At 37.5% G+C, this 25036-nt stretch overlaps 2 protein-coding genes across 4 annotated transcripts; both read left to right on the forward strand.

Annotated features, from left to right (window-relative positions):
• The first annotated feature begins 5876 nt into the window (after window positions 1–5876).
• LOC103705259 (metal transporter Nramp2) lies at window positions 5877–11200 on the forward strand. Its single transcript, XM_008788910.5, has 4 exons — window positions 5877–6666; window positions 7622–7758; window positions 7876–8528; window positions 10552–11200. The coding sequence occupies exons 1-4, from the start codon at window positions 6110–6112 to the stop codon at window positions 10756–10758; spliced, it is 1554 nt and encodes a 517-aa protein (XP_008787132.3). The 5' UTR covers window positions 5877–6109; the 3' UTR covers window positions 10759–11200.
• A 1338-nt stretch (window positions 11201–12538) lies between these two features.
• On the forward strand, window positions 12539–20985 carry LOC103705260 (protein RBL-like). Of its 3 annotated transcripts, none has more exons than XM_088701051.1 (7): window positions 12591–12954; window positions 13114–13212; window positions 18582–19672; window positions 19745–20006; window positions 20135–20337; window positions 20422–20504; window positions 20623–20985. In XM_088701051.1, the coding sequence occupies exons 1-6, from the start codon at window positions 12936–12938 to the stop codon at window positions 20470–20472; spliced, it is 1725 nt and encodes a 574-aa protein (XP_088557177.1). In that variant the 5' UTR covers window positions 12591–12935; the 3' UTR covers window positions 20473–20504; window positions 20623–20985. The 3 variants fall into 3 exon arrangements, with proteins under 3 accessions (XP_026659742.3, XP_088557177.1, XP_088557178.1); XM_088701052.1 differs by having other exon boundaries at window positions 12597–12954; window positions 20614–20985; XM_026803941.3 differs by lacking the exons at window positions 20422–20504; window positions 20623–20985 and having other exon boundaries at window positions 12539–12954; window positions 20135–20389.
• Window positions 20986–25036: the final 4051 nt, after the last annotated feature.

Consider the following 25036-nt stretch of genomic DNA (forward strand, 5'->3'; position numbering starts at 1 on the left):
CATACCAAGATGAAAAAAAGAAATATCTAATTATTATTTCTTCAATATTGAAGATACTCTGCACGATAGAGTCTGACACATGAATACATGATAATGGTTGCATTTGATTGTTGCTGGTGTCTTACGCGCATTACTTAAAAAACACGCACAACTCTTCTTTGGTTGTGTTTGAGTGAAATGAATCCCAACTGCAAGCTAGTAAGAAGGCCATGTTGTATCTTTTATGCAAAAAAGAACGATTGATCTTCTTTCGCAACTTGGATCGTTGAATCGCACCTGCATAGATCTCAAAGTATTCTGAACCTTATTCATCCACATGTATAGATCTCAAAGCGACTATTGTACGACCTAGCGGTGGATTAATGCAAAGAAAAGTGAATCCTTCTTTCATACGAAAGATACAACCCTTGTTCGCTAGTAAGGTGTATATGCCTAGTCTTAGTTGTAGTGGCTTGTGTTTGGCATATCTTGCCAACTTTTTGCGAGGTACAAAATAGGACATGTAATTTAAATCTCGGATCATTGAGTGTCAACTACGATATGTGTTTAGACGAGAGCAATTTTTCTGCACAAAATTTGCCTTGAAGTTCTATATGTCCATATTTACCACTTTCATAAGTAAAATGAGCAAGAGAATATTGAGAGAAGAAGAGCAAGATATGGAAGAAGGGAGAAGGGTTCATAGAGAGTCTAATGAATCTTAACGCCCGAATTATTGATGCTTTCAGGCTCCTACTATACTATTTTGTCACTCAATCAAGTTTTGAGGCATGGTCTCGATAGAGCTTGGTCCATTCCCTTAGTGGTGCCATTAAGGGGATATTGATTCTAATATCTTTTTCCTTGTTAACAAGCCTTTGCATTGGACTTGCCTTCATATGGAATTGATTCCACTAGGTCACGAAGATCCTGGGAGCTCCAAAGGAAAGGTAGTGGTTGGTTGGCCTCGTATGACATTCAATATAGGCAAGGAGTTGTGGAATCAATAGCTCAACTTCACTCTTATGCTATGTCAACCTCCTTCAAACACTAGAGCTGCAGGATCTCCAAATACAGTTTGGTCCAAAGCTAAGGGAGATCGATTGGGCCATCTACAAAAGCCTTCTTATAGGTTGTGAAAATGATATGTTCTTGGTTGGTTTGCTTTTGTTAGTCTTCATTTCATTATTGGTTTCTCTCTTTCTCTTCTTCTTCAACTTTTCTATGTAGTTTTATTTTACCACACTGTTTTTTGTTAAAAGAAAATTCTAGTGGCATGCCCTTGGATTATGAATTTTTTTGTCAAATTCTTTGTTGATTAGATACCCGAATCACATTAGTGATTTAATTAGATAAGTAATTTTTCTTAGAATATTAAATACATGACATGTTAGTTGGTGCGATCCAAACCCAATTCTTTAAATGATAAGTCGGGTCGGATCCATGAAAAATATTTAGACCTAATGGACCATTCTTGTTGGATCAGAGTCAAGCATGTACCAAACCCAATCCAAAATTCACAGGTCTAGGTTCAGATCAAGTTGAGTTGGATCTACAGTTTCGGTCAAGCATTTAAAGTTGTTTTATGGCTAAATATATGACAATTTTATTGAATAGGTACACAACCTTATATATGAAGAAAGCGACCTTCGATTAAATGGGTATGATTTTAAAATCGCATAAATTTACAAACTTAAGTAGCATATTGCATCACCAAAATAACAACTTTTAGATTGCTAGAGCATAGTAGAATTTCCTTCATTTCTTGCTTTTTTCCTTCTATAGTTTAAAGGATTCAATTCTCTCTCCTTTCTTTCTCGACTATCAAAAACTTACTCTCATGTCATTTGTATTTCCCATGTTTGTATTTTCAATTAAAAATTGTATATTATTGTGAAGTCAAATCTATGACACACAGCCATTACCATTTCTGTTATAGATAAAAAGGGAATAGAACAATAACATATTATTTTGATTAAAAATATTATATTTATAATGGTTTTTATTTTTTATTACAAGAAACAATTATCAATTATGAGAACATGTCGTTATTATTTACCACAATAACATTTGATCAAATTAAAAATTATTTATTACCTTTAGAATGAACACTAGCCAGCAAAAAACACCAAACTTTTAGATGTTATATTAGTTAGTGAATGTTGCAAGTAATAAATAATGGATATCTCTATCATTTAATGCCTATTATTAATAAATTATGGAATTTATTTGAATATTTATTATTAATTATGACGCACTACTAACTATTGGCACAATGTGGAGAGCAATGGAGGGCACACACTGTGGCTATGCCGGGAGGGCAAATGGTCAGAGGCTATAGATTCAAGAGAAGTTAGAATAAAACTGTATATCATATACAAGGTAAACCACCAAGTTTCAATTGTGAACCTCTAATCCTGAAAAAATAAAACATTCTTGTAAAAAATTAGTGTTAATTATGAAACAAAAAAATAAGAAAAAAACAACAAGAAAACTAAGTCAAAGTAAGAAAATGAAGAAGCTAGAGCTAAACTGGAATTAGTCTGCAAGAGAGAAAAAAAAACTCAGCTAGAATAACTAATAAGTTTCACTAACCGAATCTCTTGATTTGACCAGAGTTGCACTAATCATCAACCGGGCTTCCCACTTCTTTATCAACACCATATTGGTTTTGTTTTGGGTTGTTCAGAATCACACAAGGAAAAGAAGAGCGAACTTTAGAAACATTAATTCTAATCGCTACGTAGCAAAAAAGGAAGTACATATAGGGTATTTATAATTAGTGGAGAATTCTTAGGTTTTTATATTTCTTGTAAGAGAAAATCAATATCAAGAAGATAATGAGCCTAACAAAGAAAATGTTTTCTTACTTCAATAACAATTCTAACTTCCTAACAAATATTTCTAAAATAAAGAAATAAGAAAAAAATAACCGTAGCTTCTTGTCTAACCTATTTATATGATTCAAAGACCGTTCAACCATAGGCGTGATGGAACAATTTCATCCTGAATTTTTTTCGATGTAATTTTTCATGAATTTTTGAACGCATCTTAACACTACAAAAAAATCAAGTTCCTCGAGCATCTATGAATCAAGTGCCACCACATGATCATACTTGGCTATTATAGCACCATGGAAGTCATTCATGTGGTACTTTAGTATTCCAGCATATTTTCTGATGCATCTATATCTTCTTCTTGACCCTTGGTTGTTTTTTGCCCTATTGTGCTAGTTCTTTTATGTTTTTTTTTTTTTTGGTGTACCGATATCTCACTACAAACCGTGAGAATGCCCAGAATAATTAGAATAGGTTTATGTATTTGATTAGAGAATTTGATATAAAATAGGTTTGGGTCCTCTAGTCAAAAATAAGGGTTGCCATCTGCCTCAGCCACTTTGGAGAAAGAAGATGCATGCATCTTGGACCAACTTTCAGAAAACACTTAATTCAACTACAAATTAAATAAAGGACTGTTACGTAAAATAATCATAACCATCCATCTAGCCTCTCACATTATTTCAAGAAAAGCCCATGTTAGATACAAGGGTATATAGACGCAATGAAAACCATGAAGAATGTCATACATCTTCATCTTTTGTATTGTTGAAGAACCATGCCCCCTTTCCTTTTTTCCTTGGCTTTTTAGCTTTTGGGGTATCTTCTTTTGTTCTTCATTAACCTACAGCAGCACTGCCTTGTCCATATGTCATCTTATGAATTGGTAGGAATGTATCTTGGATGGGATTCTAGAAATATTTTAAGACAGAGAGTCCGTAGTCCAACTAGAATTCTACTTGTACAATTGTGTACTGACTTAGCCATTGGGCCTATAAATATTTGAGTGGGATAACTTCACAAAACCAGGAAGAGATAATTCAGTTGTTTAGTTAGAATGGATCATGGGAAAGATTGAGAAGAGATCCTAAAATATTTCACTTTTTCACCCATTTGAAAATCAACTATACGAATCATTTGATAAAGTTGAATGTGTATAAACATGATCATGAATCAATATTTATTAGTTCAGCAAAATTAAAAAAATATATTAGGGAGATGGTCATCAGTTATCAAAGTACTTTTTTGTTACTAACTTAAGATGAATTCTTTTATTGTACTCTTGGCAAATCAGGTTCTCTTGTGAATAATGAATTATGAACTTGGAATCTCTTTGGGAAAAAAAAGAAAATCTTTTCATTTTATCCTTTTTATTTTGGATTCATATTTCTTGTGTGTTCTAAAAAAAAAAAAAGGCTAAATCCCAGCTGCCAAGGTTTGCATGATCATTTGGATTTTGAATATAATACAACATATTTAGTGAAGTTGCGTAATTGAATTGTTGTCGCTTTTGAATAACCCTTATCATTTCCCATTGACTTCCTATCATCTAATTTTTTGTCCTGTTCTTTTCATTATTTTTTTTTGAGATAAAGTTCTTTTCATAATTTTTTGAGTTTCACTATAAGAACAAATCTTAATTTCATTAAATTCTTAAACAACTGGCCAGTTTCAATGTGGCACTTGTATTTCCAAGTGACAACTCTTATGTATCCATGCATCAACATCCAGCAACAAGCAAGCAAACTAATGTCCTCACTCATATTTTTCTCAGTAAATGACAATTTTGACTTATGGCATTACACCTGCTTACGTTTTATCTTTTAGCATGATGTGATTGGCTAATTTGGCCTATTCTTATTTGAAATATTTTCTAAAGACCTTCTTGTTTGCATTCTATGGATGTTTACACTAAATAAGAACATATTGTGATGAAGAAAGTACAAATATGAAAGAGAATAAAAATGAAAAAGGAATATACTATTCAGCTTTCCCTTGTATAAGATAAACTTTACAATTGAATTGTAATATACATCAATTTCCAAGCATCATAAATTTTTTTCTAAAGTATAATTAGAAGTGAACCCCAAAGCTAATAGCATAACCTAAATTTACTTGATAGGTACATAGATAGAACTATCATGCCATAAGATATTATAAAATACTATTTTATCATTAATCATGATAAACAATATAATTTATATATTTAATTATATCATCTATCCAATTTGATGCATATGGTGATGCCATGCAATTTAAATCATAATCATCAAGCCTAGTCTCAAAATATTTGAGTTGGATTCCCATCTATCCTCAATTGCCAATTGCCAACATCATGTACTTCTAGAATCCAATTATCATTTAAGCAATAAGTTTTTCCTTTGAGACAAAACCAATTAATGTGGAAAAGTCCTGAAACTTGGTTCACATCAAAAAAATAATAGTAAAAAAATCTTGCAACTTGGTTATCATCGTTAGTTATGCCAATGACGACATGATGTCAACATTGACAATATATTTATGCAATAATTTATGGTGCTACAATACTCACCGATATTTTAAAACACTCTTCCTTTTCCTCATTTCTTTCACTCCGCGTGCTGAAATAGTTTATTAATGAGGAGTGCGCACAGCAGAATTGGCAAGTCTATTTATCAATTTCCTTAGACTGATGTGGCGTCTCGGAGCGAGGCAAGCCCACTCACGACTCGTGGGACCACGGGGGAGGCACGAAATGGACCGCGGTGACCTCACCTCCGGTGGGCCCACCACACGCTATCCTCGGCTTCCCACCCTCCCGGTGCTCTCCCGCCACGCTTTAGACCACCCACGTCAACGTCTCCCACGCACTCTGCCGTTCCCCTCACTCTCCGATAAACGTATAATACCCAAACTCTTCATTTTCAGTGTAACTATGTCCTCCACGTCTGAATAGTCTATGGATGTAATCTTACCGGAAGTGAGATTAACACGGGTTACGGTACGGCACTCGTCAACGTGGCGCGAGTTGGTACGCAACGAGCAGGATCTTATCTGCTTCTTAGATGAGCCGTTCTTCAACGGACAGCAGACAGCATTCCCAGGCACATTATCTGACACTCCACGTGTATATACGAGGTAGGCCCCACCTTCAATTGTTGTTGGCCGCCGGGTGGAGTCGAACGACCGTCGGTAAAGATATAGTGTAAAAACCCCTCGTCCATCGTCTCTGGTATCCATCGCTCCGCGGATTAAGGGAAAAAGGAGCTTCTTTTCGTCCGTATCACTCCTCTTCTCTCCGGGGGAGCTCGCCCATGGCTTCTGCGCGAAAGGAAGCGGAGGCGAGGCTTCTTGTCTCGTCCCCACCACTGGACTCCGAGGAATCCGATGAGGAGAGAGCCTACGACTCCGACGAGAAGGTCGCGATCTCGATCTCTGACGAGGACGAGTATGCCGCGGCGGAGGCGGCCGGCTCCGTGCCCCCCTTCTCATGGCGGAAGCTCTGGCGCTTCACCGGCCCCGGGTTCCTCATGTGCATTGCGTTCCTGGATCCCGGGAACCTGGAGGGCGACCTCCAGTCCGGGGCGATCGCGGGGTACTCCCTGCTGTGGTTGCTTCTCTGGGCGACGGTGATGGGGCTACTGATCCAGCTGCTCTCGGCCCGGCTTGGGGTGGCGACGGGGCGGCACCTGGCGGAACTGTGCCGGGAGGAGTACCCGGCGTGGGCGCGGGTGGCGCTCTGGTTAATGGCCGAGCTCGCCCTCATCGGGGCCGACATCCAGGAGGTCATTGGGAGCGCAATCGCCATCAAGATACTCAGCGGCGGGTCGATCCCTCTCTGGGGCGGGGTTATCATCACCGCTCTGGACTGGTATATCCCCGGTCTCGTAGCTCTCCTTAGAAAATTTGGAGCTTTGGGGGTTATATAGCGAAACTATCTCTTTTTTAAGAATAATTAATCCTTGTTTCTTGTTTTGTTCTTCCGTCATCGACTGATTTTTGATGGGGAAATCATCTTCCATCTTTCGTTCGTTAAAAAGTTGGAAACTTTTTCAATTTTACTGCTTCTTTACTTCCCTTTGGGTGGTTACTGGTTCCTTTATCCTATCTAAGGTGTCTGCTATTTTGTTTTTTAGCTTTTATCCTGATTTTTTTGTCCCTGAATTGGGGTTTGTTACTTGTGAGGCTTCGAACATATAATTTTCTTTGGTTGCTTTCAGTTTCATCTCAATGGATTTAGCTAATCTGGATTTTGGACGAATTTTATTTTATTTTTTTATTTGATTACTTACAGACTCCTGAAAACGTAGTTAATGAGGTTCTTAGGTCAAGTTTTCTTTGCTGATGACCTCGAATCTTGGTTTGGAACAATAGGAAAACATATTTAGGTAAGGGTTAGGTAGGTTGGCACTTGTTATTTGTGAAACTAAACAACGGGGTCAAACCGTCAAGGTATATATTGAATCCTCATAAAAAAAGAGAACTATTAAAATAATTTTTAGATTTTGGGGTTCATATGCTTGCTTAAAGGAGAACTCTTCTACTAGTTGAAACTTGAAACTATTATAAGTTTTAGATTAGCTACCTAATAGAAAGCAAGATTTTCTCTCTGTTCCCCCCCCCCCCCCCCCCCCCCCCCCCCCCCCTTATTTAGTGTTATATTGCTTCGAAGTTTGAACCGTAATCTTTCAATGGTATGAGGTTGGAATTATATTTGATTATCTACAACATTCTGGAAGGAATTCTATCATTTTTTCTGAAGCATCCTATAGACTAGTTGTGTTTTAGTATGAAATGATACTTGACATCTTCCATCTTGTTGGCAGCTTCATATTTCTGTTCCTCGAGAACTATGGTGTGAGAAAATTAGAAGCTTTCTTTGGGGTTCTTGTTGCAACAATGGCTATTTCCTTCGCTATAATGTTCGGTGAAACCAAGCCCAGTGGAAAGGAGCTTCTAATTGGTACTTACTTTTTTTCAACATCAGAAGCCATTTTTCATTTATTCTTGCCCTTTTGCTTGCACACCTCTCCTTTTAGGCTCTCGCACAGGTAGGACTGATTTCAGTTTATTTTCTCAGGTGTTACAGTCCCAAAACTAAGTTCGAAAACCATAAAGCAGGCTGTGGGGGTTGTCGGTTGTATCATTATGCCCCACAATGTGTTCTTGCATTCTGCTCTGGTACAGTCAAGAAAGATTGATACCAACAAGAAGTCTCGTGTTCAAGAAGCAATGAATTATTATACCATAGAATCATCCGTTGCTCTTGCTCTTTCCTTCTTCATCAATATCTGTGTTACTACTGTTTTTGCAAAAGGATTTTATGGTACTCAAGTAGCCAGCACTATAGGCCTTGAGAATGCTGGGGAGTTCTTGCAAGAGAAATATGGGACCATGCTGTTTCCTATTCTTTATATATGGGGAATTGGTCTGTTAGCATCCGGGCAGAGCAGCACAATCACTGGCACTTATGCTGGACAATTTATCATGGGAGGCTTTCTCAATCTTCGATTGAAGAAATGGGTTCGGTCGTTGATTACTAGAAGCTTTGCAATTGTGCCAACCATCATAGTTGCTTTATTTTTTGATACCGAGGATTCTACTATGGATACTCTGAATGAGTCACTCAATGTGCTTCAGTCTGTTCAAATACCATTTGCACTCATTCCACTCCTTACTTTGGTCTCAAAGGAACAAGTTATGGGAGCTTTCAGGATTGGTCCTATTACCAAAGTATGTCAAATTACTAGTTAATACCTGAACCCCTATTGTGACCTTTGCAGCTGCATGTTTGTTGCCTTTTTGCATTACTGTTTCTGCATTGTTTCTAAATTTCGTATTCATCTGCGCAGAATCCTTAATACAATGAGCCTGATTAGATATCCGCTCTCTGCCTCTTTCTCACACACACAATGTATGTACACACGTGTATTTACTCTTTCTCTCTCCCTCACCTGCCCTCAGAGAGAGAGAGAGGGGGGGAGAGAGCAGGATTTCTATCATTCTCCATGGGTTCTTTTAGTTTTAAGCTTCAATAGAAAAACTTGCAGATCTTATTAGCATGTATGCACAATTCCAGTCAGTTTTTACTAATTTGAATACTAAAAGCTAGATTGCTGTTCTTTGTCTTTCCACACCATGCAGAACTGTCTCATAGTAGTCATGAAACAGTCTGAAAAGATGTATTGCAAGCACTGACATCTCGGAGTGGTTGACATACAAACATGCTTGACTAGAGGATAACTCTTCAATTACAAATCCACATCTTCCCTAACATGATCCGTTTGTCATTTGCCTTCACTTTATTGATTTTATGTTGCATAATTTCTTAATTTCTCCAAGCTGGTTTTCTGGTACCTTGTGGTCCAGAAATGAGATCTGTACTTACATTTAGTTGATGCTCATATGATGGAGGTAGGTGTATGCTTAAAAATGTTTTTGTTTTTTTTTTTTGACTCTGTTACAAGTCCTTTAAAGCTAGAATGTGGCATCTGTTTTATCTTGTGTGGTGTTCTGTAGGGTCTAAGGTGTCGTGAAGATCCATTTATTCAGGGCACATGAGTAGAATTGCGATGGCTAGATCTAGAAATTTAGAGATAAGTATAGATGAAAGTCAGGAATGACATAATAGAGGATCAAATGAGGCAAAAAAAGTGTTTCAGATGGTACGGAATGTGCAATTGGTCCATAGAGGGTCTTCTGTATAGGCCAAATCGCTGAAAGGAAAAAAAGGGTGGTCATGAGGACCTGGAAGAATTGTTAAGATAGTTGGTGATATGAAGATAGTAGATGTATGTTGAGGGATTAGATGTTGGATTATGACCAATGATGAACCAATTTGATCTGTGTAGCCTATATCCAAATTGATGTGTTTTCCTTCTTTTTAATGGTTTGAAAGGAGTGGAAATCTAGATTTGAAATTTTGGAAGGACCAGACATATTAGTTAATGCAGATTCTGAACATATTTTTCCAGAGATATACTATGAAAGATTATGTTTTGACTAGCTATAGCAATCAAATGGTTAGGTAGATGTTCTTATTTCCATAATATGGTAGTACGACATAAACAAACATTATAACTATATTCAAGTGACATCTTTTAAATAATAATCAAAGTTTATTACAATTTATAAAGATCATCATTCTGACATGGATATGTGGCAGAAGTCTTGATGAACTGTGAGAAATGCTACATTATGGCAAGTGCAGTATTTGCACCAATGGTGAACTTTGATGCGCATGTGCCATGTGGATATGAGGAGTGCTTGCTCAGTAATTAGAGGCTTGGATATAAAGGGTTAGGAAAGAGTAAGGAAAGACAATAATAACATGGATGGACGCCATTGCTTTTTGTATGAGTGAATTGCTGAGAAATATTTACAAAGCTACTTCCAAATTATTAAAGTAAGTTTTGTTGGTTATGGTTATAGTTATGAGCAGTCATATTGCATGCCACTTTCTTCAGTCTTGAAGTGATTTCAATATAAATAAATGGCTTGGATTGCTATTTAATATGTACTACCACCTACATATTTCTCATGCTATATTAGAAATTTGCAAAAGAACAAAATAATAGAAAGGCACAGTTTTAACAAAACAAATCCTTCAGATTTCGTAAGTTATGAGTTGTTGTTGTTTCTTGTTTGGTATACGTGCGTTGCATTATGGGGTCAAACCTCATGAGCACTAATATCATCATTATTATTTCTATCGAATGTTCTCATATATTTTTCTGTTTTCCCTCGCTCCCTCTAGGTGGTATCCTGGATTGTCGTCGCGTTTCTGATAATTATCAATGGTTACCTTTTGGTGGATTTCTTCTCTGCTGAAATTAGGGGGCCATTTCTTGAGTCTTCTGTTGGAGCTGCTTTGGTGGTGTATGTGGCATTTGTCATTTATCTCATCTTGCGCAGTTGTGCTTTGTTTTCTCGGCAGAAGAATTTCTCAAGCTCCAGCAACTGATCAAAAAATGGTTTCGCTCTGTCTTCACAAGCAAACAGTAGGAGATGAGCTTATGGTAAAGTTGTATGATTTAGAAGGGGTTTTTTCTTGTTTTGCCAATAAATTACCATCTTGCACTTTTATCATCACATCTCTGTTGTATACAAGCAAGCCTACCGTATGCCCCTCTGCTTGAAGAAACATGCTGCTGTCAAGTTTATGGATATTGCATTCTAACAAGGCTTCTGGGCTGTACATTGCCTACCTCCATTGGAAGGTTGTCTTTAGCAATTCCTCTCCAGTTGGACTCCATAGAAAAGTAACTGTTCACCTGCTGCTAATGTTCATATCTGATGAGGAAAAATGATGTCAGATCGAGTAGGAAGTAAACTGTCTGATGTATGTATGATACATTAAAATTAGAATGGCAGCATAATGGAATGTTAGTATTATTATGTTCGCATTTCTTTTTCTCATTGAAAACTTTTGTTTCGTCTAAGCTTCTATTTAGCTGCTCTGTCTTCAATTATGGTTAACGGTTGTTTTTGTTTGGTTGCTTGGCCCGGTCTCTGGTTTTTTTCGCAAGCTGTTGTGCTTGTAACTTTATGTTATGGCCTTGCACCGTCGTTTCATTTCCAGTCTCGCTGCATGAGCTGATGAACTTTCTAGCTGAGGGAGTCATACTTCTTCCCTGGAGCCCCATCAATTCATTTCCTTGAGATGATGAAATGAATATAAGCGAAAACAAGAAAGCTAGTAGCAAACATGAGCGGATGACAAGGTCTTGAAGCTAAGCTGACCTTTGCTATCGAGGGACTTCAGGAAGAAGACCACCGAAATTGGGCCCAAGGGAGATATTTTCATGCTCCATGCTCTCTCTGGGCATGGTGTTCTTGAAAGTCCATCTGCAACCTCTTTTTCTTCTCTTGGTAAACAAACTGAGCCACACTAAGCACTGCAAGGACTCTGTCCACGAGTAGATCAGGTCCTTTCCTGTTTATCTGGACCGGCTCCAACACATTTGAATCAACTTGAATTCTTCCCCTTTTCTTTCTTTGTTTTCTTTTTATGTGGCTTTCAATATGTCAAGAGGATATACTTACTTATCTGATCAAGGAATGCACCTCCATCCTCCAGTCAATCATAGAAGCCTTGTGGATGCATCAACAAGTGAAATTAAACCTCTTGCCTCAGGATCCATCAATATGTCATCAATGTTGAGTTTGCCTCCTATGACTAGTCTGCCATATCTCCGAGGCCTTCCTCGGCATCGACTGATAACTATAAGGTTAATCTGAGTGTACCAAACACTATCATAGCGGCAAGAAAATAGAAAGAGAGGTTGTAAGTGGCATTCATTCTTCTTGCTCTATTTCTAGCTGCAGCAAAAACTAATCAATTTAGAACCAATTTATTCTACTATATGAGAATCCGTGCAGGCGTGTGTTTAGTGCTACATCAGTTATTTGCTGTATAGATCTTGAATACTTATACAGAATCAGCCAACTTAAAAAATATTTTTTTGTTAATCTTTTTTAGTTAGATTTTGAATTTGGCTGATAACTTATGTGGATTAGGAGATACTGCAGTATGGATTCATTAGGACTGACCACGGACCGATCGTAGTGTTTTTTTTTTATGGCTCAAAGATTTGTGCGAGGCCAAAGTTTGGCTATCCAATTAAGTAGAACGCTGTCCCTCTAATGGATGATATTGGTCTCTCTCCATATGCTAAAACCTTTTTAGCCTCCCAGGACGTGGGCGCCGAGAAGGATTATTAAGTGCTAATCTAATCTTAGGCGGCCGAAGCCAGGGTTGTCTTTTTTAACTCAGATTCCGGCATTCGAGAGTTCGAAACTGGCGGAGGCTAGGGTTTTTAATTCCGGTGTTCGAAACAAAGTCGGACTGGGTCTGGGATTGGGCTTCTATTAGGCTTTCGTCCGGCTCATCTTGAGGGAAAGGAATAGCTCGCGGTCACAATCACTTCTCTGCGAGAGATTTTGAATCCTTTTCCTTCGCGCGATCGGAGAAAAGTCGGCCGAAGGCCGACGTCGCCGGAGATTTCTCGATCTTGGTTTTGATTCAGATCACTCTTTCTCTATCTCGGTTTTTCGATCCGGTTGGAGCTATAATGCGGTAGAAAACCTTCGACTGGGGCTGGTTTCTTGAGCTCAGAGGAGCTCCGGAGGTCGAAAACCATGAACGTCCCAATTATTGGTAGGGCTTCTTCTCTTTTTGCTTCTATTTCTTTCCAAGGCGAAAATTTTCTTTCTTTCGTCTTTGTGTCTACTTTTTTCTGTTTTATGTGGAGGAATCTGGGAAAAGAAGTAACCTTTTTCTCCTTCCTTTGGGTTTTGGGGATTTGGGTGGGTAAAGATCCGTTGCAAGGGGATTTCCCGGAGGTGATAGAGGAGTATCTGCAGCATGGGAACATGAAATGTATCGCCTTCAATCGGAGAGGAACTCTTCTTGCTGGTAACTGCCTATCTCGTTCTCACTTTTCCTTGGTTAGTTGCTGGCTGTTATCTTCTTCCTCTTGTGAGTCGAAAATTGACCGAAAGAATTAATTTTGTCATGATGGCCTGAGTTCTGGAGGATCAAATTGACAATGCTGGGTGATTCCTGGAAGAAAAGATTTTTTTTTTTTTTTTTGATACATATTTTTAGTGCGCACTAAATCGAATCCAAGAATCATTTCTGTTGCTTTGCATGAGAATATAAACTCAACACCTTGGGTTGTAGTGTCCATAACTGCCGAACATAAATCATTTCCAACATAAATTGTGCACAATGGTGCTAAATGCAGTAACTGAAGAGCTGTATCTTAGTTGCTGGTAGGAAATCTATATCAGAAAAAATTGTGGAGCGACAAAGTATCTCTTTTGTTAAAATTCCAGAGGCTTTATTTGATGTTCATAAACGAACCCAACTGGTACAACTACTGGTTCCATGACAGCCATATCAAGAGGGCAAAAAGATAAGAACAAATTCACGTTTTTATTTGATGAAGCATTTAACCTACCTTATTGTCAGAATGCATTGTCTTGCATCTAGGTTTCATTTGATTCTGCTGCTTACTGTTAGGTCGTCAGCAGTATGTGCTTATCAGTATCATATTGCTTGCCTGTGGATCTATTCCACTGGGTGATGTTAAAAACTTGGTATGCACTTGCTGATTTTCTTGTGATTTTGGCTGCATCTTTGAGGGTGATGATAGGGAATTATCTGTGTTTTATGCAAACCATATAGATAAAGTTTGCTTGAGGAATGGCAATAAGATTGGTAATGTTTGCTTGGTATATGTGTTGGAATTTTTTATTCTTCAAATCTACGAGGAGATATGGAAAAAATCGGTATATGATACATCATCTATTCCTTGTTCACTTATATATACCAGTAATATATGTAAGTTAAAGATAATTATGCACAATGACAGTGCATATATATTCAAATGTTCATATGCCTTATAGGTTTCATTAATAGTTAGCTGTACTAACACTTCCTCAAATTATTTAGAGTTTACTATAGGAGATACTTGAGAAAGCCATCAAGTTTGTAATAGCTGCTTGAGTCCGAAAATCACATAAATTTCTTGAAAGAGTATGAAGCTGGGCATCTATTGAATCTGTATATTTATTACGTAGCATATTAATATTTTTGTGCAAATGCTACCGTTAGACATTTAAGAGAAAAATTGCATTTTTCTTGCCGGAGATTTGTTTTTGGAGCTCATTTTCTTTTGGAATTTTTTAAGCATCTCCCCTTTTTACCACACACTATTGCTAAGATGCAGGATAGAAATATTTTGATTGATCGTGTTATATATGTGGTTTACACTGCTTTAAGCATTTCGATTAAGCAGATCGATAACTTTATACATGTGGGTCATATCCACTCTCTTTTCAAATCTCATGTGGTATTAAATGTGAAGTATGGTGGGGATATCATGGTCCTATTGAGCAGATTTCAGAAACCTGAGTCATATATTGAAGGAATATATCGATAAATTCAGGACCTCTTGGTGAAAGTATCTCAGCATATTGATCTATTAGTGTCCATAAAAATCCTTTTTGAGGTATTAAATTTGCCTTTTGTGGTTATCTTTTTACGATGGAAATTAATGGAATATTTAGATAAAAGAAATTGGGTGTGCATATGGTCTTTATCCACTTGCAGGAGACATGTGATGCAGTATGCTAGGATATAATTTGGTTGGCACTAAGGAAAAAGGCATGTGAGTGACATATTGATATTGTTCAAGACATATTCATAGCTAGCAACAAGTGCCAGGTTATTGTGCTGAGATATCTAAATTTCTAGTCACAATGGTGTTGCACCAACAATAGCACTAAACCAGTTGCAAATGGTGTTGCAATGAATATTTATGAAGTTGCACAGTGGTCCATGTTATAAACAGAAGGTATAGTGTAACTAGGAACAAGACGACATGGTTGAATCATAAACTGGAGTTATGAAGAAAAGTCTTCGAATATAAGGGCCTATGGAACTACTGGAACAGAAGCTAAGAACTCAGAATGTTACATCAGTGAAAAAGGAAAGGAAAATGATGCTCGAATCAGAATTTGTGGCTGAAAGATACCATAGTGTGATCCAATTTGTTAGATCTACCATGCAAGGGATGAGTGAAGACATCTAAAAGAATTAGAGTTTGGTGCATGAAGTGGAGAAGTGCTTTTAAGGTGTTATGTGACCAGGACATGGCTTGGGATTTAAAGGAAAATTTCAATAAATGGCAGTAACATACAAATCATTACATAGTTCAGAATTCAAAAGTTGGGCAATGAAATAGGTTCAAGCAATCAAGATGAAAGTGGAAGAGATGAGAACATGGAGATGAATTTGCAGTAGAACTAGGAATGACACTGTGAAATGGCTATGTTGAAGGAGGCATAGAAGCTGAACATTGGACATAGTAATGAAAAATCAAATAAAATGTTCCAGGCATGTGTAAAGAGGCTTTATTAAGGACAAATGTGCTTTTGTTGCATTTACAAAAGAGGGGAAGGGCCAAATTAACATGGACCCAAGCTGAAGAAAGGATTTGGAAAATCTTGTAGTGATATTAAAGGTAAACTTTAAATGGATTAATTGAAAGATATGGATTCACAAAACTGACCACAAATGAGTGGGAGGGGATGTCTGATGGTGCCGACTTCATTATATTTGCCCGTTTCTTGAGAATGCCTATGGTTAATGGTTTGGTCATGATTACTTGTTTCCTGGAATGTCTATCATTCAGATGTATGTATTTCTCAGGAAAAACGATAAAATTCAATATCCTCATAAAGAGAATGCTGTTTATTTAATGTTGATCCGATTGGGGAGAAGGAAGGAATTCCTTCAACCCAGTCAACTTGAATTTTTGAATTTTTCTAACACATTTGACCTCAAAAGAGGAGAAGCTCTAATGTGAAAAATTGACTTTCTTCTTTATGGGAGTTATGTTGCCTAAAGTTACATCTGAAACTGTGTATGTTAGAATCATGCTAATTTGCAGAGTGGAATCTCTGCTTGAAAACATCTAAAAATAATATTTACATGTGTGCTACCACGAAAAATAAGGAAGCTCTTATGCACAACACTCTTTTGAAGTTCAATTAATCTTTTTTCTTCCATGATAGTTTCATCAATCATTAGTCTTGTGAACAATAGGTGAAGCACAACCTTCTCAAGAATTACATGTTTTCTATCTGTAGCACAAATGCACAAAAAATCTGATTAATCCTCCGCACAGTAAAAAAGGAAAAAACGCTAGAAGATACTATTCGAATTAGATGCATAAACTAATTTTCATCCATATTTTAGCTTACATCAAGATGCTTCTTTTACCAAGAAAAGCAAACACTGTTCGAAAAGCAATTTTTGTGGCCTCATATGTGACTGCATAGGTGTATGTAGCCCTGGCTGTCCTTCACATAGCATCCAGGTGGCTCCATTGGCCCCATTATGCAGCTGGGTAGATAGCCCTAGTTTAGATGCCCGTATAGGCCCAAGCAACCTGCATATGTGGCCTAGACATTATGAAAGCTGGGCTGATATATGTGGTTCAGCTGGAAAATGTGGATAAAGTGGAGTATAATTTGGTCTTGGCGGGGCAGGTCAAGTGCGTTTTTAATGCTGCTTTGCCTGTGATCCTTCATCTTCCAGCCTTGGATAAAATATCGAGAGACCGAGAGGGAGGAACCATTGAGGAGAGAACTATGGACCAGAAGCTGACTTTTGGCCGTGAACGGCAAACAATGAACTTTATCAAATGGTGGTGGAGTACAACAGCAGCTTATTGCAATGTGGCACTCTATTTATTACTTTTTTTGGCCTCCAATCTTCTCCTCTCATCCTCTTCCTCTTGTCATTCTCCAAGCCTTCCTCCCTCCTATTCCTTGTCCCCTTCCTCCTCTATCTCTACTGCCGCTCCTCCTTCGCCTTCTCCTTGTCCTTACCTTCTGCATCCCCCCTTTCTCTCCTTATTATAAACCGCCTAGATGCCCATCTAGTCTCCTGGATACTGTGTAGGTAATATTAAGTGTTCTAGTTTCTTGCATAATTCATATTCCGATCAGTTTTCAGAACCTTAGCAAACAATTATCATAGATTAGTCGGCAAACAATTATCATAGATTAGTCAACAAAAAATTGAGCTATGTCTCTAAGGTATAAGAGGTTAAAAACTGAAAGACTTTGCGTCTAAGAACTTAAATAACTACTTATGCTACTTGAGTATTCACAACAAATTTTATTAATACATCTACTTTTAAATTTGCAAACCTTTAGAATTAATACAAGTGAAAATATTTTGAAGAACATGAATAATCGGACATAAAATCCTTAAACCAGGGTTTTTTTTTTTCATAAGTAAATTAAGCAAATGAATAATTATGTTTTATGAGGACGATTTCTTGATGTTTCTTATTTGAGGATTTGAATTTGAGTGACAGATAGGATGCAGGTTTGTGTTTGTTATGATTTGAAATGCTTGTGGATGGAGAGTGTGATTATGTGCATATCTTAGTGACCCTTTCTGCGTCTGCATGTGTTTATGCCTAGATATGACCTCCCAGCTAGGTAGAGGCATGTGTGAATTGATTTCATCACCTTCATCTGATCCAGCATTTTTGCTCCTTGCCCTAAAAGTTGTCCTGGTCTTGAGTCCCATGATAAAATAAGGTCCAGTGTCCCTTGTAGCACCAGAGACAGCATTGTGACACCCTGTGAAATGCACAAGTTCTAGAAAGTAACCTCTAACTCTCCACCTTATACACTAGAAAAAAATAAAACTAAACAAATTGGGGAAATGGGAGTAGTTTCTCTCTCTCTCTCTCTCTCTCACACACACACACACACACACACACACACGAGTGCCATATTGTGACTACAATTAGCTGCTGTCATATAGATTGATTTTTTCGCTTCAAAATTCAGAATTCTATAATACATTCTAGTCCTTGCTGGTTTGAGTTGGACATTTAGGTACCTAAGTATTGAGACACTATTGTAACGCTGTATCTTTTTATGAATGTCATATGTTTAGATATTTATACACCCATGTTGGTTATCAAATATGCCACAATGATTATCCTTTAGTTTAGCCGAACTAACAGTAAATTTGTAAGCCAGATTGGGCCCATAATCAATTGTTTCAATGTCAAAATAATCTTGTGCTTTATATTTATTTTGTATCATATCCCTTTTTCTTTCATTTCAATGTCCAGAACCTTACCTGCTTATCTATCAAAAGTTATGTAGTTCTTTGTAATAATTACTTGTGTTTATTATTTAATTCTTGCTACTTCCCGATTAGAAACTAAAGGTTTTTATATTTTTCAGCTGGCTGTGCTGATGGGAGTTGTGTCATATGGGATTTTGAGACTAGGGGGGTTGCTAAAGAGCTCCGGGACAAAGACTGTATTGCCCCTATAACAAGTGTTTGCTGGTCCAAGTATGGTCACCATATGCTAGCTTCTGCTACTGACAAGTCATTAACGCTTTGGAATGTTGTTAATGGGGAGAAGATTGCTCGTGTGACTCTTCAGCAAACTACTCTTCATGCACGTCTCCATCCAGGGTCCTGTACTCCATCAGTCTGCCTAGCTTGTCCGCTCTCTTCTGCACCTATTCTTGTTGATTTGAACACTGGTAGCTCCACTGTTCTTCCAGTTTCGGTGTCAGATGCAGGAAATGGCACTACTGCTCCACATCCACGTAATAAATTTTCTGATGGTTCTCCACCCTTCACTCCCACTGCAGCAACTTTTAACAGGTATGGGGATCTAATATATGTGGGGAATTCCAAAGGTGAGATACTCATTGTAGATTCAAAGAACATCAGGGTACATGCAATAATTCCTATTTCTGGGGGTTCCGTAGTCAAGGATATTGTTTTTAGTAGGAATGGGCAGTATCTGCTCACAAATTCAAATGACCGAGTCATCAGAGTATATGAAAACCTTGTTCCTCGGAAAGGTGCAGCAAAGGAACTTGAAGCAATGCGCAGCCTTGATGATGAATTTCAAGGGATTGAGAAGTTGAAAGTAGTTGGCTCTAAGTGCCTGGTTCTATTTCGGGAGTTTCAGGATGCGGTGACAAAGATACAATGGAAAGCGCCATGTTTTAGTGGTGATGGTGAGTGGGTTATTGGTGCTTCTGCTAGCAAAGGAGAGCATAAATTATACATATGGGACAGGGCTGGGTATCTTGTTAAAATCCTAGAAGGACCTAAAGAAGCTCTTATAGATCTTGCCTGGCACCCTGTTCGTCCTTTGGTCGTCTCTGTTTCTGTTGCTGGCTTGGTGTATATTTGGGCCAAAGACTACACAGAAAATTGGAGTGCATTTGCTCCTGACTTCAAAGAACTCGAGGAGAATGAAGAATATGTTGAAAGAGAAGATGAATTTGATTTGATGCCTGAATCAGAGAAGGTAACAATAACTTTCCCAACTGGGTGCCTTTCTTCTTGCATGTTCGAATTTATCTGAAATGCTTGTTTGCAGGCGAAAGAATTGGACATTAATCAAGACGAGGAAGTTGACATTGTGACCATAGAGAAGGATTCAGCTTTTAGTGATTCTGAAGCATCACAGGAGGAGCTGTGTTTCTTGCCTGCAATCCCTTTACCAGACATTCCTGAACAACAAGACAAATGCTTTGGAAGCTCATCGAAGTTGGAGGATAGCAATCATTCTGGCTCCCCATTTTCAATTGAAGCAGCACAGAATGGTCAGGCTATGCTTCCTACTTCAAGTCCACTAGAAGGTAATGCGATTAACCTTTAGGTTGGAAAAGTGTTGTAATTTCTTTGTACATGAAATGAAACATGGTTGGACCTGATTTAAAATCTTTCTCAGAATCTAGCAGTCTAAATGGGTTTTGTTCTTTTGCAGTGGTGGGTAATTCTACTGCAGAAGAGGTGATGGGGACCACGGGCTTAAAGAGGAAGAGGAGGCCATCAGCCAAGGGGTTGGAGTTGCAGGCAGAGAAGGGCCGGAAACCTTTAACAAAAATCAAGCCATCAGCCAAGTTGTCTAAATCCAAAAACAAACATGGGGATGGGCTCGACACGAATGGCTTTGTACTCGAGGATGATGTAACTGATGAGTATCTATAGACAATTCTAATTGATTCCAATTCCATATTTATTTCTGGCGTTTGTCTTGTTTGTGTGCTGCAGTCAGTGATGAAAATTTCACAGCAAAATTGGAGTTCTTTCTTGCTGCACTGAGCAAACCCCTACTTGCTTACAAAATTCTAAAGGTCCAATATCGATTCCCACCAACACAAAATCTGCTCACAGTCATGGATATTTGTCATATTATGTTTGGTCTCATATAATTTTTTACAAGTTAATGTTCTTTTTTGGAAGCTTGGTCAGGTAAAGCCAAGCCCAGCGATCAGGCATTCTGAAATTTCACTGGAGTGGACTGAGGTCCATCGTTGCAGCCTCACAAAACCCGGACCACCCCAAAGCTGCAGCGAGGGACCTGAATAACATAACTAGATGGCAAGTCATTCTGTACCAAAAAAGAGGGCAAGGCATTCATCCATGCTGCGCTATGGGCAATAGAATCACAGCTGCTTACAATATTCTCCAGATGAAAAAAAAAATCTCAAATTATTCCTGGCTTTCAGAGGTTATTCTTTATAAATGAACCAATCTAGAATTGTCAAAGTTTTTGAGCTAGGTATAAATTTTATGGATTATTTATAACTAATTTAAGAGATTTGCATTAAAGAATATTTATGCTATATTTGCAAATTGTGGTTCACCCTAATTGTTATATCTTTTGCTTAGCAACTAGAGATTCCATGTTCTGTTAAGTAATACATTTTCGAAAATCAGGACTCGGATAATTATAGCACGGGTGGATCTCCCTTCGTTTCTAAATTGTTTTCAATTCATATCTTATTGTTTTCAAGTACAATGCAAGAGTTATATAAAATTGGTTGTACACCATCTAGCATTGATATGAATCTACACTTATCCAATACTAAGCATATTATAATGATTTAGATAGGCCATCAAATGAATAACCTAACAATTAATTTATAAAAGCTAATTTATTTTTACTTGGACATGCATGTAACTTGTTATAAGGCTTCCTGGTGAAAAGATCTTTAATGTTTGCTTACGAAGATAGATGCATAAATAATTAAATAAAAATAGATCTATTATACAATGCCAAATCTCCTAATATATAACACCACTTCCTTGATGTGTTCATGCACGAGGTATATTCGATCGTCTCCATCCTATGCTTATGAAGATAGATGCATAAATAATTAAATAAAAATAGATCTATTATACGATGCCAAATCTCCTAATATATAACACCACTTCCTTGATGTGTTCATGCATGAGGTATATTCGACCGTCTCCATCCTATTTTTGGTGTCCCATACGTTTTCTCGCCTTATCTGTTCCTATTCCTCTTCTATCCACATGTTTTCATTTTCTTCTTGTGATTGTTAACCACAAGATACAAAGATTTGATCCTTCTAATATTTATGATTTATTAATTTATTTTTTATTATAAATAAATAACATGTGATTTTTTGCGCCACATTTAAGTGTAAGAATAATTAAACAATAAGAGGCTAATTGTTAACTTTTCATTTCACATTTTTTACATATTAATTACAACCATAGTCACAATATGTGTTTATACCGCATCCTAACCTATAATAATAAACTCTAAAAGTTCGTTAGATGCAAGCTATGTGGGTAGGCAGAATGAACTAAAAAAAATGATTCGAAGATTAACTAATTAAATTGCCACGTAACATTCAACAGGCTGAATGGTATTTAAAAGAGCATTGGCCAAATCGAGCCAAGGGATTGTCTGAAGTGGAGATCAAGATAGAGTACAGGCTGAGTGAAGATAGCCTATCTAAAAAATTAAGTACATGACTTGAGGTCAATCAGATTTTGTGACTTGTGTAGGCTGAATGGAAGGCGGAATGAGTTACTAGAACTGAATGTTGTAACCGCCAAAAGACAGTGGAAGATACGTAATGACAGGTGTCAATATGGGAAGCAAGTAGCTTTCTGGTAATTCATAATAAATTGTATAAATATTAGAATGTATCTCAAAGACAAGACCCTTTGCCAATCAAATGACCAATATTTCTATTTTATTTTTAGTTATATTTTTTTTATACCTTAATTTATCTTATATTTGACAGTTTTTAGCGTAGTAGTATAGTTACCACTCCTCCGAGAAGGTGGTATCTTAGTAATGAAAGTCCTCGAAGTTCAAGATGGTAGGATCCATCATCGCTGCACCTCTTTTCGATTCAAATATTGGTGGCACAACTGCACAATCATCTAATTTTGTCACGGGTTTGGACTTCTTCTCCATCCCGCAATGAAGATGAAGGCGCGGACAACATCAATGACTCTGAGGAATTTGTAATAACCTTTTAACAGCATATATTTTTTAGCTTTTCATACAATGATTGTTGAATGGTTCTATTGCCCCTGCATGAAAAATTATCAATGTTGAAATTATCTTTTTGATCTTTAATTAGAGCATATATTTGTTTTAGTTCCGCCAACTTTAAAAGGTTTGTTTTTGAAGATTTTGGGATGTACAATACATGCGACACATAGTATAGATGATTGTGATCCGCATCCTTCAAGTATATTTTATTGTATTTGCAATTTTGTGACTGTATATTAAAATTTGAAAGGTGCACCTCTTTTATATCTTTTTCTTGAAATAGAGAATGCGCCAGATTATCAAGTTGGTAAAGTCTGTGATAGTTAGATCTGACTTGTGTTGAAATCTTGCTTTCATTAGAATTTGGAGGATTAGGCTAGGGATGGTACTTTCTGACCCGACCCATTTACCTGGTCCGATCTAATGCAGAACCAGCGCATTAGGTTTGTAGCCTGGTACATGTTAGCCCATCCCGACTTGCCAGTGGGTCGACTTGAGTTCGAACTAAGGCACTTCAACCCATTGAGTCATAGAAGGGAGGATACATACATATATACATGCGCGCATACATATACATGCACACGCACATATATATTTACACATACATACATATGTACGTATATATGTACATGCATACATATAAGCAAATTATGTAGTATGAGCTACTTGCTGGTAGGTCAGGTCGGGTTCGGGTCAAACCTTATGGATCTTGATATATGAGGCCGACCTGACCGGAACCTAACCAGACTCGACAGATTGCCACTTTTAGGTTAGGGGAATTTGAGGAAGATTGTGTAGCTTCTAGCCTATGGGCCTTGGTATAGAGAAAACCCAAAAATAGAAATGGTTTTAACATCATTGAAATGAACAAACACATGACAGAGAGTCCTGAGGATGACATTAGGAAGAATATATTTAATATTATAATCTTTTTTCAACAATATTTAATGTTTAAACTAGTATTTGACACATTTGCTGCTCACAATTTATGCAACAAAAAAAAGGTTGCCCACTATATAATCTCAGATATTTCTCTTCCTCTTCTTCTGCAATTTCTTTTTTATTTTTCTTTTGGGTACATAAGAAAGGGGCTAAGCCCAAAAGAAGTTATGCTCGCTGAAATCCTATTCCAGAAACAGAGGGTATTCCTCATCAGCTGTAATGGAGCAACTTGTTATCAGCAGGAAGTATTCCCCAGTCGTAGAGTAATTGTTTGGATGGAATTCTAAGCCACAACCATTTCCAACAGAGAGTTTTGATTCTAAGGGGCACTTCTAGCTTCCAGATCCATGTGAATGATGAAGAGTTACCTGATGGTGGCTCTCTGCAATTCAATGGCCAAGATCTCCTGTGGACACCTGTTGAAGCCAAGCATATAATGGTATAGGAGAGCACCATGGGTCATTAAAAACATTCACTGGAGATCCATCGGATAATAACCAAATAAAATTATGCTGAACATAAGTTGCTGTTGAGGATATTTTGCGCCAAATTAGAGAGCACTTCTGTGGCCTGATGTAGGTTGCCCAATTTCCATTAAATTTATACTTTGCATGCAACCTGACTCCATAATGATTTGTCTTTGTAACACTACCTCTGCAGCAAGCTTGGTCAGCAAGAGATGTTGTTTTGCTGGAAAGTTTGTAGGTGCAGACCTTTCTTTTCATAGGAATGACCCCACAAGAAATTTCTAAACTCTTTTCCCATGTTTTTTCAGAACTGTATTTGGAACATAAATTGAAGACTCAGCAATAAAGCTACTTTCCTTTTAGTAGATCATGATTGGGTTTATCATCCTCCTCATTATAGTTCTCCTATCTAAAAATCATGTCCAATCGCACCGAGTAATACCTCTTATTACACTAAACAGAGTATATAAGGGTAGATGCATGCTAATACTGGCTAGAGCAAGAGGATAGAGCCTTCCATTGCCATCCATGCATTCTATTTGCCACCTTTTCCAAAAGATAATTGAAGTCTGCTAGAATGATAAGGGCACTTCCAAGTATTGCCACACTCCCTTCAGTGTATTTGCAGGATACGCCTGATTTGTAATTTGACAGATGAAGGCGTGGCTGGACTACAAGTGATAGGTTGCTTAGCTTCATTGATAGCCTATCCTGATAATGCAAAATAAAAATCTATGATCATTTTTAGGCATAGATAGTTTTTGGTTGTCGGCTTGACTATCAATAAGCAGTCATCAACGAACAATATATGAGATGTAGAAGGAGATTTTTTTTTTTTTTTGGCTACAACAGATGACATGTACACTTCTAGTATGAATACACCTAAAGAAATCAAAAGATAATAAGTCACGGAGTGCTATAGGCAACTTCTTCTCAC

Source organism: Phoenix dactylifera, chromosome 7, assembly GCF_051530095.1.
Source record: "Phoenix dactylifera cultivar Ajwa chromosome 7, Ajwa_hap1_PhDact_Kaust_v1.1, whole genome shotgun sequence".
In the NCBI taxonomy this organism is placed as follows: Eukaryota; Viridiplantae; Streptophyta; class Magnoliopsida; order Arecales; family Arecaceae; genus Phoenix; species Phoenix dactylifera.

Bases quoted from the DNA above. Each gene is read 5' to 3' on its own strand.
- LOC103705259 (XM_008788910.5), top strand. From the start codon at position 6,110: ATGGCTTCTGCGCGAAAGGAAGCGGAGGCGAGGCTTCTTGTCTCGTCC. The intron at 6,667-7,621 runs GTATATCCCCGG...TCTTGTTGGCAG, and splicing joins ATCATCACCGCTCTGGACTG to CTTCATATTTCTGTTCCTCG. The intron at 8,529-10,551 runs GTATGTCAAATT...CGCTCCCTCTAG, and splicing joins GGATTGGTCCTATTACCAAA to GTGGTATCCTGGATTGTCGT.
- LOC103705260 (XM_088701051.1), top strand. The intron at 13,213-18,581 runs GTAACTGCCTAT...TATATTTTTCAG, and splicing joins GAGAGGAACTCTTCTTGCTG to CTGGCTGTGCTGATGGGAGT. The intron at 20,338-20,421 runs GTAACTGATGAG...TGTGTGCTGCAG, and splicing joins GCTTTGTACTCGAGGATGAT to TCAGTGATGAAAATTTCACA.